Source organism: Tachyglossus aculeatus, chromosome 21, assembly GCF_015852505.1.
Source record: "Tachyglossus aculeatus isolate mTacAcu1 chromosome 21, mTacAcu1.pri, whole genome shotgun sequence".
Taxonomy (NCBI): Eukaryota; Metazoa; Chordata; class Mammalia; order Monotremata; family Tachyglossidae; genus Tachyglossus; species Tachyglossus aculeatus.
Genome location: NC_052086.1, coordinates 18,162,665 through 18,181,393, shown reverse-complemented (window position 1 = coordinate 18,181,393; position 18,729 = coordinate 18,162,665). Strand labels below are relative to the sequence as shown.

Genomic DNA, 18,729 nt, shown 5'->3' with positions numbered 1-18,729 from the left:
AGTAAATCCAGGTGTCCCTGACTCTCCCAGCACCTTTCACTGATAATCCCAGAAATTGTGTGTTCTGTGAGTGCTGTTGCTATGGTAACAGGCTGTGGTGAGGGGCAGCCAGGCACATGAATCAATCAGTGTGGTGGTGGTGTTTTTTATGGAATTTGTTGAGCACTTACTATGTGTCACTGTCACTTTTGTCACAAGCATTGGGGTAGGTAATAATAATGGCATTTAAGTGCTTTCTATGTGCAGAGCACTGTTCTAAGCACTGGGGAGGGTACAAGGTGATCAGGTTGTCCCACGTGGGGCTCACGGTCTTCATCCCCATTTTACAGATGAGGAAACTGAGGCCCAGAAAAGTGAATAATAATAATAATGGCATTTATTAAGCGCTTACTATGTGCAAAGCACTGTTCTAAGCGCTGGGGAATTTACAAGGTGATCAGGTTGTCCCACGGGGGGCTCACAGTCTTCATCCCCATTTTACAGAGGAAGTAACTGAGGTCCAGAGAATAATAATAATGATGGCATTTATTAAGCGCTTACTATGTGCAAAGCACTGTTCTAAGCACTGGGGAATTTACAAAGTGATCAGGTTGTCCCATGTGGGGCTCACAGTCTTAATCCCCATTTTACAGAGGAGGTAAGTGAGGCCCAGAGAATAATAATAATAATGATGGCATTTATGAAGCACTTACTATGTGCAAAGCACTGTTCTAAGCGCTGGGGAATTTACAAGGTGATGAGGTTGTCCCACGTGGGGCTCACAGTCTTAATTCCCATTTTACAGAGGAGATAACTGAGGCCCAGAGAAGTGAAGTGACTTGCCCAAAGTGAAGTGACTTGCCCAAAGTCACACAGCTGACAAGTGGCGGAGCTGGGATTAGAACCCAATGACCTCTGACTCCCAAGTCCGTGCTTTTTCCACTGAGCCACGCTGCTTCTTACCGTCTTACCTCCTTCCATTCCCCACAGCACCTGTATATATGTATATATGTTTGTACATATTTATTACTCTATTTTACTTGTACATATCTATTCTATTTATTTTAATATGTTTGGTTTTGTTCTCTGTCTCCCCCTTCTTGACTGTGGCCCACTGTTGGGTAGGGACAGTCTCTATATGTTGCCACCTTGTACTTCCCAAGTGCTTAGTACAGTGCTCTGCACACTGTAAGCACTCAATAAATACGATTGCTTCTCATGTTAATGTACAGTTAGGTCAGACACAGTCCCTGTCCCACATGGGGCTTACAGTCTAAGTAGAAGGGAGAACAGGTACTTGCTCTCCATTTTACAGTTGAGGAAACTGAGGCACAGAAGTGAAGTAACCTTCCCATGGTCACACAGCAAGCAGTTGGCTGAGCTACAGTAAATTTCCCTCAATACTTTGAGATTACTGCCAAGTGTATTTTTAATTACACACACACACCGCTATGTTGTGCTTTTTCAAAGAAAAGCTTTTACTGAACACACTGAAAAACAGTAATTTTTTAAGGTATAGATAGTACCTTTCTTCCAAATAATGTAGTTTCATTGATATTATTTGTCCACATCTTGTCATCCGTTCATCACCTTTGTTGTCTAAAGCAGATTGTGAACTCTTAGTGCTTTGTACTCAGTTCCTCAAGAAATTTTTATTTATTGATTAACTCTGAAGAGAACACAGAGTGTTTCAGATGCTTTATTCAGCTCACAGGGGGTCAACCAGAAAACTTTCAGGAGTCCAAGAATATTCATGATTTTTAAAAAGATCCAGTTTGGTCTTCCAGGGAGTCCCCAAGGCCATGAGTGCTGTAAACTGGTTTGTATAGAAGCTTTATAATAGAAAAACTGTATTCACAGATAAGTAGTAAGAGTTGAGAGATACTTTCCACAGTCTTATCATAGCTCCCTCCGGTTGCCTAAACCATCCTGGCCCTAAAACATTTGTAAGGACACTCAGGACCAGATTTAATAATAATAATAATAATAATGATGGTATTAAGCACTCACTATGTGCAAAGCACTGTTCTAAGCTCTGGGGAGCTTACAAGGTGATCCGGTTGTCCCTCGGGGGGCTCTCAGTCTTAATCCCCATTTTACAGATGAATTTAGATATTTATTTAATTATTTCATTACTTTTTTTTGATGGTATTAAGCGCTTACTATGTGCAAAGCACTGTTCTAAGCGCTGGGGAGATTGCAAGGTGATCAGGTTGTCCCACAGGGGGCTTACAGTCTTAATCCTCATTTTACAGATGAGGGAACTGAGGCCCAGAGAAGTGAAGTGACTTGCCCAAAGTCACACAGCTGACAATTGGCGGAGCTGGGATTTGAACCCATGACCTCTGACTCCAAAGCCCGTGCTCTTACTTAATTTAGATAGTCTGTAACTCATCCGCGGTTATAATGGCTACTCAGTTTTGTGATGGCTTAGCCCCCAAACCACAGATAAGGGGGTAGAAATGAGCAGGTATGTTGTTATGAAGCACCAAGGCCAATCAGAGAAGTGGTGGAAACATGGCCAGCTGAAGTTGGACTGGGGTAGGTGGGGTTGATACAAGTCAGGCAAAGCAGGAGTAGGGATTTATAAGTTAACCCCTCCATCCCTTCTCAACTCCTAAAAAATACTATTCCTGCCTTCGTCCCTTCTCTCATCATTATTTTCAACCCCCGCAGTCTCCTCTGTTTGCTTCCTATCTTCAAACAAGCCAAATTTTCTCCCCGTAATGATAAAGTCATCCCTCATCCCACTGCACCATCTAGTTATGGCCATTTTGGGTCCCTTTCCTGTCAGAACTCTTGAACAGTCTAGATCCATCCACTCCCACTACTTACCCTCTGGCATCTCTTCCTGACCCAGTGCAATCGGGATTTCTCCTTCTTCACTCTTCTGAGATGCCACAGATTCTGGTGATCTCTTCCTGGCTAATCCAATTCCATCCTAATCCGCTCCGACCACTTTTTCTACCTGCCAAAACCCTCTTTGTCCAAATTTTTACCACCCAGTATTTTACTGGCTCTTTTTCTATAAAAAGAATAAACTTACTCTAATACTGAGTCAGAACTGGAAAAGGTGACTTCAATCTAGTTCTTTGAGATCCCATGTCCTCACGTTGAACAACTACATCTGGGCACTTTCTGGTGGAGCAAAAAACAAGGTATGTAAACATATTATTCAACAAGAGGATCCAAAGTGAATGTTTGGGTAGATTTCACCTAAAGAAAAGCTTAAAAGAACAGAAATGTCTGTGTTGAAGCCACTGTGAAATACGTCAATAAAACATCTTTATTTATGGGTTTCATGAAATATTGAATGAAAATATTTAGCTATATAGATGGATACATAGTTTGCTTTGTAAAATCTACAGTTAAATGAAACAGAGTGTAATATTGAAAAGGAATAAAGATATTCATGCCTTCGCAACTATATTCTCTAACAGGACAGAATTTATGCAAAATAAGCGTGAAAGAAAATAGCCACGGCCAGGAGAATGATGGCGTTGATATTCACTATGTTTCTCCAGAAGGGCGTCTCTGAAACGTCAGTCAGCTTTATCTTCATAGCTTTCTCCTCTTCTTCAGTCATTTTAGGGCCTTTCTGCACCTCCAAACCACAGAAGAAGTCATAGGCACGCTTAAAGCATCCCTTAGTTGTCGTTTGAGGAGCTATATCAAAGGAAAATAGCAATATTTCACTTTCTGAATGGAGGGGGGAAAAAAGGCATCTGGACCTAAGCTCTAAGGTGTGCACAGCATACTGATGTCCATTTGTCTGAAAGTGAGACCTAAAGAATGGTCACGTTACTGATGTTTTATGAAGCGGCAGATGTGGACTGATCATTGCATGACTTGTTCCAATTCTCACTGAAAAGTAGAAGAAGCAGAGAAGTAGCGTGGCGTAGTGGAAAGAGCACGGGCTTGGGAGTCAAAGGCTGTGGGTTCTAATCCCACTCTGCCACTTGTCAGCTGTGTGCCTTTAGGCAAGTCACTTCACTTCTCTGTGCCTGTTACCTCATCTGTAAAATGAGGATTAAGCCTGTGAGCCCCACATGGGACAACCTGATGACCTTCTATCCAGCGCTTAGAACAGTGCTTTCCACATAGTAAACGCTTAATAAATGCCATCATTATTATTACCCCAGTGCTTAGAACAGTGCCTGGCACATAGTAAGCACTTAACAAATACCATTATTATTATTTTTATTATAATCAATTTTCTGCCACGTTGCACCCAAAACTATCAATAGCTGAAAGTCAAAGTCAGTCAATCAATTGTATTTATTGAGCGCTTACTGTGTGCAGAGCACTGTACTAAGCGCTTGGGAAGTACAAGTTGGCAACATATAGAGACAGTCCCTACCCAACAGTGGGCTCACAGTCTAAAAGGGGGAGACAGAGAACAAAACCAAACATACTAACAAAATAAATAGAATAGATATGTACAGGTAAAATAGAGTAATAAATATGTACGAAGTCTTGGAGAAAGAAAATATCTACATGACAGAGCAGCCCCTATCAGAGCAGTGGTCAACGTATTTAACCACTTACCGTGTGCAAAGTTCTGTACTGAATGCTGGAAAAAAAATTACATAGGTGAACCCAAAGGGGTTCACAACCTATGAATGATGGCCCAGGGAGGAGGAGGAGGTTGGTGACAGGCATCTTATGATGACAATGAGAATATGAAGCAATACCAAACAACTTCAAACGAGGACAAGCATAAACACGGTAAGAGCAGTAGGGCACTTTGGCTAGAGATGCACAGTTTTCGGGGTCCCCAGAGCTCAACCCAACAATGCCACCGGCAGTGGCAGCTTTTTCTCTCAGTTTACAAGTCTCGGTAGTCCAGTGGGGAAGTCCTCAAGCCTGCTGGTGTCTCTCCCTCCTTCCCAGGCTGAAGCAGGAGCTGATGGGGATTCCCAGGGGGTGGGAGGTGGGCGGCTTTGGTCCCACATTAGAGACCTCGGCCCGCCGGTGGAGAAGGGACCAGCAGGGACCTCACTGCTGTGGGTGTCTCTTCCTCTTTTCTAGGGGAAGAGTGAGAAACCCCATCTGCCTGAGCCCAAAGAGAGCAGCAAATGAGTGTTTTGACAGAATACTGAATGGATGAACTGCCTACCAGTCGTTGAGGCTATTGACGCTGCTAGAAAACGCCGCAAGCGTTTGACAAGAAAGATTCAGAAATCAAAGAGAAGCAGCAACAATGCATCACCGACATCTTGCTGCTCTTCAGGATCAACGCCATAGAGACTGTTATTAAAAGCCTACATTGGATCATAAAGGACAATGGTATTTATTGAGCGGTCACTGGGTCCACAGCAGTAGGCGTTTGGGACAGTATAATACAATAGAGTTGGTAAGCATGTTCTCTGCCCCCAAGGAGCTTGCCAACTAAAAGGTAAAACAAGCAAACCAACATGCACCACAGTAAGTGGTGATACTCTAAAATTGAAAAGATCCAAGGCTATTCAAGATCACATCCAAACCAAGGATTTCTGTGCATTTGTTAAGAAGCTTTGAGGACACAAACACACCCACAAAGGATCAATGAAGATTATAGATGACCCCTTTCCACAGAAGAAGGAGTCTTACAAAGATAGCAACACCACCTCTCCTGAGCATACCTCCCAACACTGAGGATTAGGCCCTACGAAGAATAATTAACCTGCCAATCGTGAAGAAATGGTCTTTGCTACAACCTATCAAAGTCACTACCATAACTAGAACTGAATCTCTTGATTCACCTGAAAACAGAAGACAGAAATACTGTTCAGTGCCTGCAAAAGCTTTCTCAATGTATGGAAGGCAGAGGAAATGTCACAGGATTTCAATATGTAACTCTTTGAGAAGATAATTGTTTGCCCTCCCTTGCTGGAAAAATCTTAGCCAGAGTTCCCCAAAATGGGCTACTGAAGAATAAGCACTGTTAACCATAAATTCCCAGAATCATAATGTGACTTTTGGCCTCAGCAGAGCACAGCATGTATGATCTTTGCTAGATGGCAGACAGAGGAAAAGTGCAAGGATCAATAAAACGCTCTCTGCTTGGAGATCATAGATCTCATAAAATGCACTTTTAAACACTAGCATACCGGGTTTGCGGCACCTATATCCTATTGTCCTTACTTCACTGACCCAGTGAAAATGGCTAGGCATCTCAGAATTGAAAGGGCTTTATGTCTAACCATTTCCTGGAGTAAATAGGCTAGTGAATTAAGGCCAACTTCATGCAACATACTCTCCATGGCCCTGCTTGAGGGCATGGGGAATCTAGAAGCTGTGAGAATATGGATGCTAGAACTCCAGAAAATTTCCAACTTGGAAGCTATAAACATTCCTCTAAGGTCCTTGAATTAAAGATGATGATGAATGATAGATTCACCACACTTAAATACGTATCCTCATACTCGACCATTCTCCCTGTCCTTTATTTTTATGTCTGTTGTACTTACACTTCCATTCTGCCATTTCCTCTATTTCTATTTTAATGTCTGCCCCCTTCTAGACAGTAAACTCACTGTGGACAGGGATTGTGTCTATCAGCTCTACTGTGCTAAACTTTCCCAAAGTGTTTAGTCTTGTGCTCTGCACACTCAATAACTCACACTCACACTCAATTGGACTCGCTTGTTGTAAGTCAGACCTTCTCTGGTCACAAAGGCTTCAGGACCTGGTTGGAGCAGTGCCACTAATAATAATAATAATAACAAGCATGGTGGTATTTGTTAAGCACTTACTATGTGCCAGGCACTGTTCTAAGCACTGGGGTAGATACTAAGCTAATCAGGTTGGACACAGTCCCTGTCCCACAAGGGACTCACAGTCTTAATTCTCATTTTACATAGGGAACTGACACATAGAGAAGTTAAGTGACTTGTCCAAGGTAACACAGCAGCAGCCAAACTGAGGAGTCGGGATTAGATTCCAGGTTCTTCTGACTCCCGGGCCCGTGGTCTATCCATTAGGCCAAAAACACTCTTATCCCTAACCAGTCACATTCCTGCTAGGAATTCCTCCCCCTTTTAGACTGTGAGCCCACTGTTGAGTAGGGACTGTCTCTATATGTTGCCAATTTGTACTTCCCAAGTGCTTAGTACAGTGCTCTGCACACAGTAAGCGCTCAATAAATACGACTGATGATGATGCTAGGGGCAGTGGGTGTGGCAGGCAAATTTTGGGGCAGGGGTGTGTCACACTGTGAAGTTTACACAAAAATGTAAGTATAAAATCCACTTACAGCCCAAGTGGCAGAGACCAGCAGGTGGTTACCAGAGTAGTCCCAGCAGTCTACACCACAGAAATCAGCCACCTATTTTCAGGATTTCTGTTGAGCCCATCCACCGAGTCAGACTCCTTAACTGGTGTCAAGACCAGAAAGCTTGATGGCCTAGCCCCATTCATTCACTCATTCAATCATATTTATTGAGCGCTTACTGTGTGCAGAGCACTGTACTAAGCACCAGCACACATTCCCCTGCTTTCCAGTGCTTAGAACAGTGCCCAGCACATAGTAAGCACTTAATAAATGCTATCATTATTATTATTATTATTTTGGCCACAATTTCACCCACCACCATCCTTGCCAACACAATGAGGTGTGTGTGTCAAACTCTGCAGCGATGGAGGAATGAATTAGGTTTACAAGGGCGCCTACAATTTACATACGATACGGTAATATGCCTTAGAGAACCAGCATGGCTAAGTGGAAAGAGCACGGGCTTGGGAGTCAGAGGTCATGGGTTCTAATCCCAGCTCCGCCGCTTGTCAGCTGTGTGACTTTGGGCAAGTCACTTCACTTCTCTGTTCCTCAGTTACCTCAACTGTAAATGGGGATTAAGACTGTGAGCCACCCGTGGGACAACCTCATCACCTTGTAACCTCCCCAGCGCTTAGAACAGCGCTTGGCACATAGTAAGTGCTTAATAAATGCCATCATCATTATTATTATTATTATCATACCAGTCTCGGCTATGGGAGGGAAAGTCAAGCAGAGACATACACGTGCCATTCCTAGCTTAGGCAATGGTTAGCGAGTGGAATGCAATCTGCTACAAGTCAAAACTCATTTGTGCTGAGCAGCAGCAGCATGGGAGAGAGTCGAGGGTGGAGACTGAAGTTTACTGCATGGAAGAAGGCAATTGTAAACCACTTCTGTATTTTTACCAAGAAAACTCTACAGCTACACTACCAGAACAATTGTGGATGGAGGTGAGGCGTTCTGAGAGAGATGTGTCCTTGGAGTTGCTTTGGGTCAGCAGCAACTCGATAGCATAAGACAAGACCAAAGAACTATGGGGCTGGAAGTGGGGATGAATAAAGGGAGCATGTCAGGGTGACGCAGAAGGGAGTGGAAGAAAAGGAAAAGTAGGTTTAGTCAGGGAAGACCTCTTGGAGGAAATATAATAATAATAATAATGGCATTTATTAAGCGCTTACTATGTGCGAAGCACTGTTCTAAGCGCTGGGGAGGTTACAAGGTGATCAGGTTGTCCCTTGTGGGGCTCACAGTCTTAATCCCCATTTTACAGATGAGGTAACTGAGGCACAGAGAAGTTAAGTGACTTGCCCAAAGTCACACAGCTGACAATTGGCGGAGCCGGGATTTGAACCCATGACCTCTGACTCCAAAGCCCAGGCTCTTTCCTAACGAGCCATGCTGCTTCTCATCGAGCCATGCTGCTTCTCATATCCCTTCTCATCTCCCTTCAATAAGGCTTTGAAGCGGGGGAGAGTGATTTTCTGTCTAATTTGAAGTGGGAGGGTGTTCCAGGAGGTGGTTGGGACATCAGTAGCAACAGGGGCAAGATCAAGGTACAGTTAGGAGGTTTGCATTAGAGGAGCGAAGTGTGCGGCTGGGTTGTAGTAGGAGAGCAGCAAGGTGAGGTAGGAGGGGGTAAGGTGATTGAGTGGTCTAAATTCTCCTATACTAAAATAACTTTTCTGAATAATCCAGATCAATCAGTGGTATTTAGGGAGTGCTTACTGTGGCATTGTACTGTAAAACAACAGAATAGGTAGACACGATCCCTGCCCTCAAGAAGTGTGCAATCTAATGGGGAAGAGAGATTAAAATAAGTTACAGGTAGGGGAAGCAACCTAGTATAATATGAACTCTTCAACACCCAGCTATCACCCCGTCTTCCTCCTCCCATCTCTGCCCAAACTCTTTAAACAGACTGTATATACCAGCTGTCCTCACTACCTCTCTCCTCTCTACAATCAAGTTTCCTCCTCATTCACTCCACGGAGACCCCTCTCTCCAAAGTCACAAATGGCCTCCTTCTTGCCAAATCTATTCCATCCTAATGAGTCCGAGCCTGGGAGTCAGAGGACCTGAGTTCAAATCCCAGCTCTTCCACTTGTCTGCTGTGTGACCTTGGGCAAGTCCCTTAACCTCTCAGTTCCTCAGTTACCTCATCTGTAAAGAGGGGATTAAGAGTGTAAGCCCTATGTGGGACAGGGACTGAATTCAACTCAATTATCTTGTATCTACTGCAGCGCTTTGTACAGTGCCTGGAATATAGTAAGTATTTAACAAATACCAATAAAAAAAAAAGAAAAAAAAAAACTCTCAGCTGCCATCGACCCCATAGACCACTTCTTCCTGAAAACACTAACTTTGGCTTTTCTGACCCAATACTCTATTGGTTTTCTTACCTCACTGGCTTATTCTACTCCACTCCTTCTCGTTTTCCCACCCTCTAAATGTGGATGTTCCCCAAGGCTCTGTCCTGGATCATCTCTTCTCAATTTACCCTCACTACATTGGGGAGCTTTTCCACCCCCATCACTTCAAGTTTCATGCAGATGACTCCCAAAGCTACCTGGCCAACTTGACCTCTCTCCTTCTCTGCACTCCACATTTCTTTCTGCCTCCAGGTCATTTCTAAACAAGTGTCCCACCGGCACCTCAAACTCAACGTGTCCAGAACTAAACAATCAATCACTTTACTGAGCACTTTACTATGTGTGGAACACCTGGGAGAGATACAATATAACAGAGTTGATAGACATGCTTTCTGCCTACGAGGAGTTTACGGTCCAGAGGGGGAACAACTTGTTTTCTTTTCAAAATCCTCTTCTCAACCTACTTTTCCCATAACAGTTGACATACCTATCCTCCCCAGCTCAAGCCCATAACCTCGGCATTGTCCTTGACTCCTCCCTCTCTTTCAACACCAACATTCAGTCTGTCAACAAATCCTAACTGCTCCTCCTCCACAACACTTCCAGGATCTACACCTTCCTCTCCATCGATCAACGAATCAATCAATCATATTTATCGAGTGCTTATTGTGTACAGAGCACTGTACTATGCTTTTTGGAGACAACGATGTAACAGAATTGGTAGGCGCACCATCCAAACAGTCACCACGCTGATCGAGGCTCTTGTCTTACCCTAATTTGACTGCTGTACTAGCTTCCTTGCTGAGCTCTCTGCCTCCAATCTGTCCCCTCTCCAATTCATACTTCATTCTGCTTCTGGATCATTTTTCTGTCTGTCAACCCCTCAGGAAAAGGAAGAGGGGGAATACCTTTTCCTGTCTTCTAACAGCAAGCAGCCTTGCCATAAATTCTCAAGAGAATCTTCCTTTCATTTAGGCGCAACTAGGCCTTAGAGACAACTATCAAGTGGGAAGAAAAGAAAACTAGTCTTCCCTCCGCACTCTTAGCTAATGTTTCCTCAGCCTGAACTGAAAACCAGGAATTAACTGATTCTTAGCTTCAAAACTAAAGTTAGCCACTAACACCTCCCATGAAGACTGACCTCAATAGAGCACAACCATTGCAGATATATTTAAAATACATTTTCTTCCTAATAGGATTACAAATACTTTGAGACAAGTCATACCCATTTAGCTACGTAAACTAAATTAGAAGACAAAAAAATGCAAATTTTGGATTACAGACTTTTGTTTGCTTGAAATTCTGAGAATTAAGCCATGCTTTCAAGTACTCCAAGTGATCACTCTCCTAGTCTTGAAGGGAAGACTCAAGGCCACTAAATTTACCTAAACACTTGAAATGTGTAAAATGAAGTACTGATTTTTTCCTACCAGTTCAAAATCATTTCCTATTTAGTCTGCCTTAATAGATGGGAAGCTATAATTCTAGATTTTACAGATGGCTGGCAAAAAAAATCAAGTATTAAATATTTGAGACGAAATTAAAATGAAACATAACTGAATTTCTTATCCGGTTAGAAAGGATTAGCTAGAACTTACCTTCCTGAGGGCTTTCCTCAACTTCTTCATGGATTTTTCCTTCATCCAGGTCAACACGATCCTCTCTGACGTTTCGCAGACTCCAACACAGGCGATACAGCTACCCGGAAAACATACATAAGTCTGTCAACAAAGCTGCAGCTCCATAACAAGCATTTATTCTAGGTGTGGGTGTGTGAATAATAATAACAATAATAATAATAATGGCAGTTACTAAGTGCTTACTATGTGCAAAGCACTGTTCTAAGCACTGGGAAGGTTACAAGGTGAGCAGGTTTTCCCATGGGGGGCTCACAGTCTTAATCCTCATTTTACAGATAAGGTAACTGAGGCACAGGGAAATTAAATGACTTGCCCAAAGTCACACAGCTGACAATTGGCAGAGCTGGGATTTGAATCCCTGACCTCTGACTCCAAAACCCGTGCTCTTTCCACTGAGCCATGATATTTAGGCATTCCAATAAGAGTTCTATTTAGTGGAGGAGATACTCCACATGTACAGATTTTTTGCGTATGCAGTTATTCCAATGAGATGTTAAGACATTAACATAAGCACTAACATGAGTGAGTCACACTGAGTTCTCTCCTGGACAGTATCATGATTCTGATAGTGGAAAAAAGGCCATTTGGTGTAATTGTATGGTAGTTGCTCTCCTTGGCCCTGTTTCAAAATATCACTTAAATCCCCTTTCTAACAAACAGTTTTCCCTCTAGACTGTAAGCTCGCTGTGGGCAGGGAACGTGTCCAACAACTCTGTTCTATTGTGCTCTTCCAAGCTTTTAGTACAGTGCTCAACACACAATAAGCACTCAATAAATATCACTGATTGACTGACTGGATTACTGATTTTTCCTCTCCATATCCCAACCATCATTCCCTTGTTCCCTTTAGTAACCCAGTATGGATTGCTACTCCAAGGTGTACCTATCCTACTAGTATTTCTGGCCTGCCCAACCACCTGAATTCAATCAATGGTATTCACTGAGTGTTTATAATTTGGGGAGAGCCCTGTACCAAGCACTTGGGAGAATGCAATATTGGGAGAGTTGGCAGTCATGTTCCCTGCTCTCAAGGAGCTTACACTCTACAGGGGGAGACAGACACTGAAATAAATTACAGCTCGGTACATAAGTTCGGTGTGGCTGAGGCTCAGGTGAATATCAAATGCATAAAAGGTACAGATCCAGGTGACATGACAGGGAGAGAGATGAGAAAAAAATGACTGATGAGGTGGGAAAGGCAGATGAATTGAGAAGCAGCGTGACCCAGAGATAGGGCATGGGCCTGGGAGACTGAAGGTCCTGGGTTCTAATCCTGACTCTGCCACTTGTCTGTAGTGTGACCTTGGGCAAGCCGCTTAAGGTCCCCAGTTCTCTCATCTGTAAAATGGGGATTAAGACTCTGAGCCCCATGTGGGACAGATACTGTGCCTACACTGATTAGCTTGTACCTACTCTAGCACTTAGTACAGTGTCTGGCACATAATAAGCACTTAAATAACATTTTTTTAAAAAAGGTGTCTTGGAGATGGGCTTTTAGTAGGGCTTTGAAGATGGGGAGAGTGGTAGTCTATTGTATATGAAGGGCAAGGGAGTTCCAGGCCAGAGGGAGGATGTGGGGCAAGGGGGTGGGGGTGAGATAGACGAGGTTGAAGAAAAGTGAAAGACTGGCAAGAGTGTTAACAAGTTCCCTATATTTAGGGAAGAAGCCCCCTTTTCTTCTATTTGAGCCTATTACCTTCAAATTTCAAAGATTGCTTGTCCTAGTAGCATGATATGTGGGGAACAATTTCTGTGTTCATCTTGTCCTCCCTTCATGGGTTCTTAAGACTTCAAATATTTCCCCTCCTAATGCGCATCTTTTCCAGTAAGAAAGCTTCTCTCTCTTTATCTTGGTTGCCACCCACAAGTGGTATTTATTAAGTGCCTACTCCGTGCAGAGCACTGTAGTAAGTGCTTGGGAGAGTACAAAAAGACACAGTCCCCACTATCAAGAAATTTACAGTTAGCAGAGTGAGTGCAAACTCCCTAAAGGAAGGACACTCTTAAACCTGCTTACCTTCCAGTGTATTTTCCCCTTTTCCCTTTTCTCTACCTTATCCAGCTATTTAATGTCCTTCTAAAAATGAAATAACCAGAATCTCCCAGGGTATTCCAAAGGTGGGTGGAGCATGATTTCAAACTCTGTTTTGTTTTCAAGCCCCTTCCTGATGATGCCTAGCAATTGGTGATTTAAATGACAACCATAATGATCCAGATCCCATGCATGAGTCATGCCAAACCCATCCATCAACATTATGCAGTTGTAATTTGCCTTACTTCTCCTTAGGTGCACTATCTTGTTGTTTCTCACACTGATGCCCTTCTGCCATTTTATGAAATCTCACAGTTTATTTCCATCTGACTCACAGCGCAGAACAGTTTACTGGCTTTTTTTATGAAACTCATTAAGCACTTACTACTGTACCAAGTGCTGGGGTAGATAAAAGATGATAAAGTTGGACAAAGTCCCTGTCCCACATGGAGCTTGTGTAATCTATAAACTCAGAGATTTCAGAACACATTTCCCTTTACAGATTAAGATGTTTATCCAAATTGGCCCCAGCACTGACCACTATTAACATTTCTCCAGCCTGCAAGTTAGCTGTGTTTCCTTTGTTCAAGCCAATTATCTACCCATATCAGCATCAGTACTTTCCTTCCAATCTTCTGGTTACTTGGTTTTTCTAGTCTTTAGTGTAGGAGTCCATCAAAAATCTTTTGCAAAAAAAAAAAAATAAATCAAATCACATAGCTGATAGGTACACAGCAATGGACTAAGTTCTTGGGAGAATACAAAAAAGATGACATGGTTCCTGACTTCAAAGGGGAGATAGATAAGGAAATTACAGATTAGGGTATAGATAGGATATGTAAGATATATATTAGCAGTACAGTGCTAAGTGCTTAGTGCAGTGCTCTGCACACAGTAAGCGCTCAATAAATTCGATTGAATGAATGAAAGGTATATACATAAAGGCTGGGGTTTGGGGTAATTTAAGGGTTGGGTTAATTTAAGAGGTTGGGGGCAATTTAAGGGTTTAGGTGGCACAGAGAGGCTGAAGTGGCAGTTGGTGAAAATACTCAGGCCTCTTGGAAGATATGTGATCTCAGAAGGGCCTTGAGAATAGAAAGCTTTGATCTGTTGGATATGGAGGGCAAGGGAGTTTCAGGCAGAGGGGAGTATGTGAACAACAGACTGGTGGCAGAAAAGATGAGAATGAGACAAGGTGAGTAGGTTGGCTTGAGAGGAATGAGGTGTAAACTAGAGGAGAGAGGACAAAGAGAATGGTCAAGTAGGAGGAAGAGTTGATTGAGTGCTTTAAAGTCAATGGTCAGGAAATTCTGCTGGATGTGGAAAGGAATAGGCAACCACCGGAGGTTTTTGAGGAATGGAGAGACGTTAGTGGGGATATGTGAGGAGTATGGCACTTTAGAACAATGATCTAGGCAGCAAATTGAAGTATGGGCTTGAGGTAGGGAGGTCGGCAAAGGGGGTGATACTGTCATGAAGCTGGGGGAGTGAAAAGTGTCTGGACCACCGTGGAGGCTGTTTGATGGAGAGCAAGAGATAGATTCTGGAAATGCTGCTGAGGAACAACTGACAAGGTCTGAAAACAAACTGAATACAAGGGGTTGAAAGACAGGGAAGAGTCAAGAATAACACCAAGGATTCAGGCTTGAGAGGCATAGTGTTGCCAACAATTGGGAAAGTAAGGGGGAGCAGAAGATTTGGGATAAAAGAATAGGAGTTCAATTTTAGACATATTGAGTCTGATGTGCCAGCAGGGCATCCTTACAGAGATATCCTTGAGGTAAGAGGAATTGCAAGACTGCAGTGAATGAGAGAAGTCTGGGCTAGCAAGGAAGATTTGGGAGTCATCCGCACAAAGGTCATAATGGAAGCTGTGGAAGCAGAGGAGAACTGCCAGGGAGTGAGATTGTAAGTGCAGAACTGAGCCTTGAGGGATACCCACACCTAGGAGGTGGGAGGCAGAGGAAGAGTGGGCAAAAAGATGGAGGACAGGCAGAGGAAGGAGGAGGAGGAGGAGTACCAGGAGAAAACTGTCAGGAAAACCAAAGTCAGGGTTTCCAGAAAAAGTGAGTGATCTACGTTAGCAAAGGCAGCCATGAGGTCATGAAGGATTAGGGCAGAGTAGAACCAGTGAGACTTAAGAAGCCACATGACTTAGTGGAAAGAGCATGGGCTTTGGAGTCAGAGGTCATGGGTTCAAAATCCCAGCTCCACCAATTGTCAGCTGTGTGACTTTGGGCAAGTCACTTAACTTCTCTGTGCCTCAGTTACTTCATCTGTAAAATGGGGATTAAGACTGTGAGTCCCACAATGGACAACCTGACCACCTTTAACCTCCCCAGCGCTTAGAACAGTGCTTTTCACACAGTAAGCACTTAATAAATGCCATCATTATTATTATTAATGACTGGTGATACTGGAGAGAATGGTCCCAATAGAGTGAAGGGGGCAGAAACTAGACTGTAAAGAGTCACAAAGGGAGGAGTTGGAGGAAGGAAGAAGAGAGGCTGTTTATGCCCTCTGTTCATGGAGTTCAGAAAGAAATGGGAGGAAGGAGATGGGGCAACAGCTGGATGGGACAGTGGGGTCCAGAGTAGGTTTCCTTAAGATAGGGGACTCATGGGCATGTTTGTAATCAGAAGGGAAAGAGCCATTCTAGAGGGAGCAGTTGTGCGTGAGCAAAAATGATGGTCAGGAAGAGAAGGGAGTGAGTATAAGGATGTGGGAAGGGATGGGGTGGGAGGCACAGGCCGGGGGAGTTGAAATATCTGAACATATTATGTCGACTAGTCCCCATCTATTCTTATGCTTATCTACCCCTTTACAGAGAAGTCATGCAGCCTATTGAGCTATGATTTCTCTTTACCACATCATGTTGGCTTTCCTCAACAGGTTGTGTTTTTCTAAGTACTCGCTGATCCTAATATTAAAATCATCAGGTGGCTCCCCTAATTCCCTTGGTGGCTTCCTGTTTTTGTTATATTAGAAGACTCTTTCTCCAAGGTATCTCAAATTCCAGGAGTCTTCGGGGAAGCAGCTTGGCTCACTGGAAAGAGCCAAGGCTTTGGAGTCAGAGGTCAGGGGTTCAAATCCTGGCTCCACCAAATGTCAGCTGTGTGACTTTGGGGAAGTCACTTCACTTCACTGGGCCTCAGTTCCCTCATCTGTAAAATGGGGATTAAGACTGTAAGCCCCCCATGGGACAACCTGATCCCCTTGTGACTGCCCCAGCGCTTAGAACAGTGCTTTGCACATAGCAAGCGCTTAATAAATGTCGTTATTGTTATTATTATTATTATTATGTTCTTTTCTAACCCTTCCTACTCAACAAGCAGCAGCTACTATCAAGTTGGCCTTACCAGCTGGGAAGAATAATCACTGTAACAAGACTGCCACAAATATGGTTGTGTATTTTTCGAGAAACGTTATTAATGCTGCACCTTTTGAATTTCTGCCCAAGATATTTCCTCTCCAAAGATAGCTTTCGACAGGGAAAAAAATTGCTTACTCATGGCCAACACAACATTATGAGGACAAAGCTAGCATGAACAGATTAAACGCACAGACGATCCAAAATTCTCAATCGGCAACAATCTCATTCTCTTCCCCGACAATACACTTTACCAGAGGTGCTCACAATAACTAGGTTGAGTGATGAGTTGTGATCTGCACATAGGAAGCACCCAACAAATACCAATGATTATTTCTCATATGGAGGTGTGCAGCTAATCAGCAGTAAAATCGTCAGAACACCGGGAGTCGGAAAGAGAAGAAACAAGAGGCTCGGACAATCGGAAGTTGAATAATGCATTCCTGAATGACTGAGCCTTTTTTTTTTCCCCATGGTATTTGTAAAGTGTTTATCTAAGTGCTGGGGTAGATGCAAGTTAATCAGGTCGGACACAGTCAGTGTCCCACATGGGGCTCACAGTCTTAATCCCCATTCTACAGATGAGGTGAGTGATTTTACAGAGAAGAGAAGTGATTTGCCCAAGGTTATACAACAGACAAGTGGCGGAGCTGGAATTAGAACTCAGGTCCTTCCAACTCCGAGGCCTGTGTCCTATTCTCTAGGCCATGCTACCTCTCCTAGGTCATTCTGCATTTTCCAAGGGTTTGGCTAGGACCGATAGGTTCATCTTTGCTTGCACCACAGAACTAGCTAACATATCCAGAGCAAGTCAAGTATGCTTCTCTTGGAGGACAACGACCATCCTCTGAAGCTTATGTGGTACCTTCATGTTTTTCCTTATCCCACAAAACTGAATGGCAATACCTGAGAATTCCAAGAAAGACAAAATCTGAACTTATATTTCTAATATACAACTAAATGTTATTGACCGCATAAGTCTGTTCTTGTCAATGAAGTATTGTTAGAATGTAGGCACCGAAACACTTCATTAAGTGGAATAAGGCCGTAAAGCTACCAATACTTACATTTACATCGGGAATGGGTTTGGTTACTAGAGAGACTCCCACGATGACGACGGTGACCACGGAAAAGAGGATCATGGCAAAGTAAAGGTAATGGACCCCACAGATGATATGGGGGCAACTGGAAGGAGCCATACATGTTCCTGACCCATACACAAACTCCGTAGTCATCCTTATAAGCCCTAATACAAGTCCAGTGATCAGTCCCCAGAAGGCACCCTGTAAAATAAAGGTAAAAAGGAGAGTCACCAAGAACTTTCACAACCACGTTCATATTAAAAAAAAATCACAACCACGTTCATAATGGACAACCATCATCTAACAAAATAAAACAGTTAATAGAAATTACGTGTGGTGGCTACATGAAACTAAGTAATGAGAAGATGAGCTTTAGGACCATATTCATTCATTCATTCAATCAATCGTATTTATTACTGTGTGCAGAGCACTGTACTAAGTGCTTGGAAAGTACAATTCAGCAACAGATAGAGACAGTCCCTACCCAACAACAGGCTCACAGTCTAGAAACGGGAGAAAGACAACAAAACAAAACAAGTAGGCAAGTGTCAATATCATCAAAATAAATAGGATTATAAATATATACACAAATTATAGATATGTAGCCTGGGTTGGAAAAGGATGAAATTTAAAGAATAATTTTGAACAAGATGATCATCAGCAAGTCCATTGTTTCTTCCATTATTTTTTGGGTAAAGGAGTGTGGGTTTTGAGAGCTACTGCTCTCCCCCCCCAATTTGTCCACTTTTACATTTCTTGCTCCTGTTTCACTACCTGCCTCACTCCTTTTATATTCCCCTTTCCAATTTGCTCCCTAAGTCCTTTGATCTCCTCCTTGATCCTATCTTCTTCTCCTGTTCCTTCAACAAGGGACCCCAGAAGAGAGGATTAGACAGTGAAGGAGAAAGAAACTCACCTAGATGGCCATTTCCCTTAATACCCTGGGATTACCGCTAAATGCGTTTTAATTACAAATGCTCTGTTTTAAAAAACAAAACA

The 18,729-nt window shown here is 43.1% G+C and overlaps 1 protein-coding gene across 2 annotated transcripts in view; it reads right to left on the bottom strand.

Moving 5' to 3' along the window:
- Window positions 1–3,255: 3,255 nt before the first annotated feature.
- LOC119941945 (sodium/glucose cotransporter 1-like) overlaps window positions 3,256–18,729 on the bottom strand; it is a 65,200-nt gene continuing 49,726 nt past the window's right edge. For both annotated transcript variants that reach the window (XM_038762518.1, XM_038762519.1), the window contains exons 13-15: window positions 17,716–17,931; window positions 11,205–11,304; window positions 3,256–3,645 (exon numbers count right to left, since the gene is read on the bottom strand). In XM_038762518.1, coding sequence (XP_038618446.1) covers window positions 3,428–3,645; window positions 11,205–11,304; window positions 17,716–17,931 — 534 coding nt within the window. In that variant the 3' untranslated portion in view covers window positions 3,256–3,427. The remainder of the gene's footprint in view (window positions 3,646–11,204; window positions 11,305–17,715; window positions 17,932–18,729) is intronic.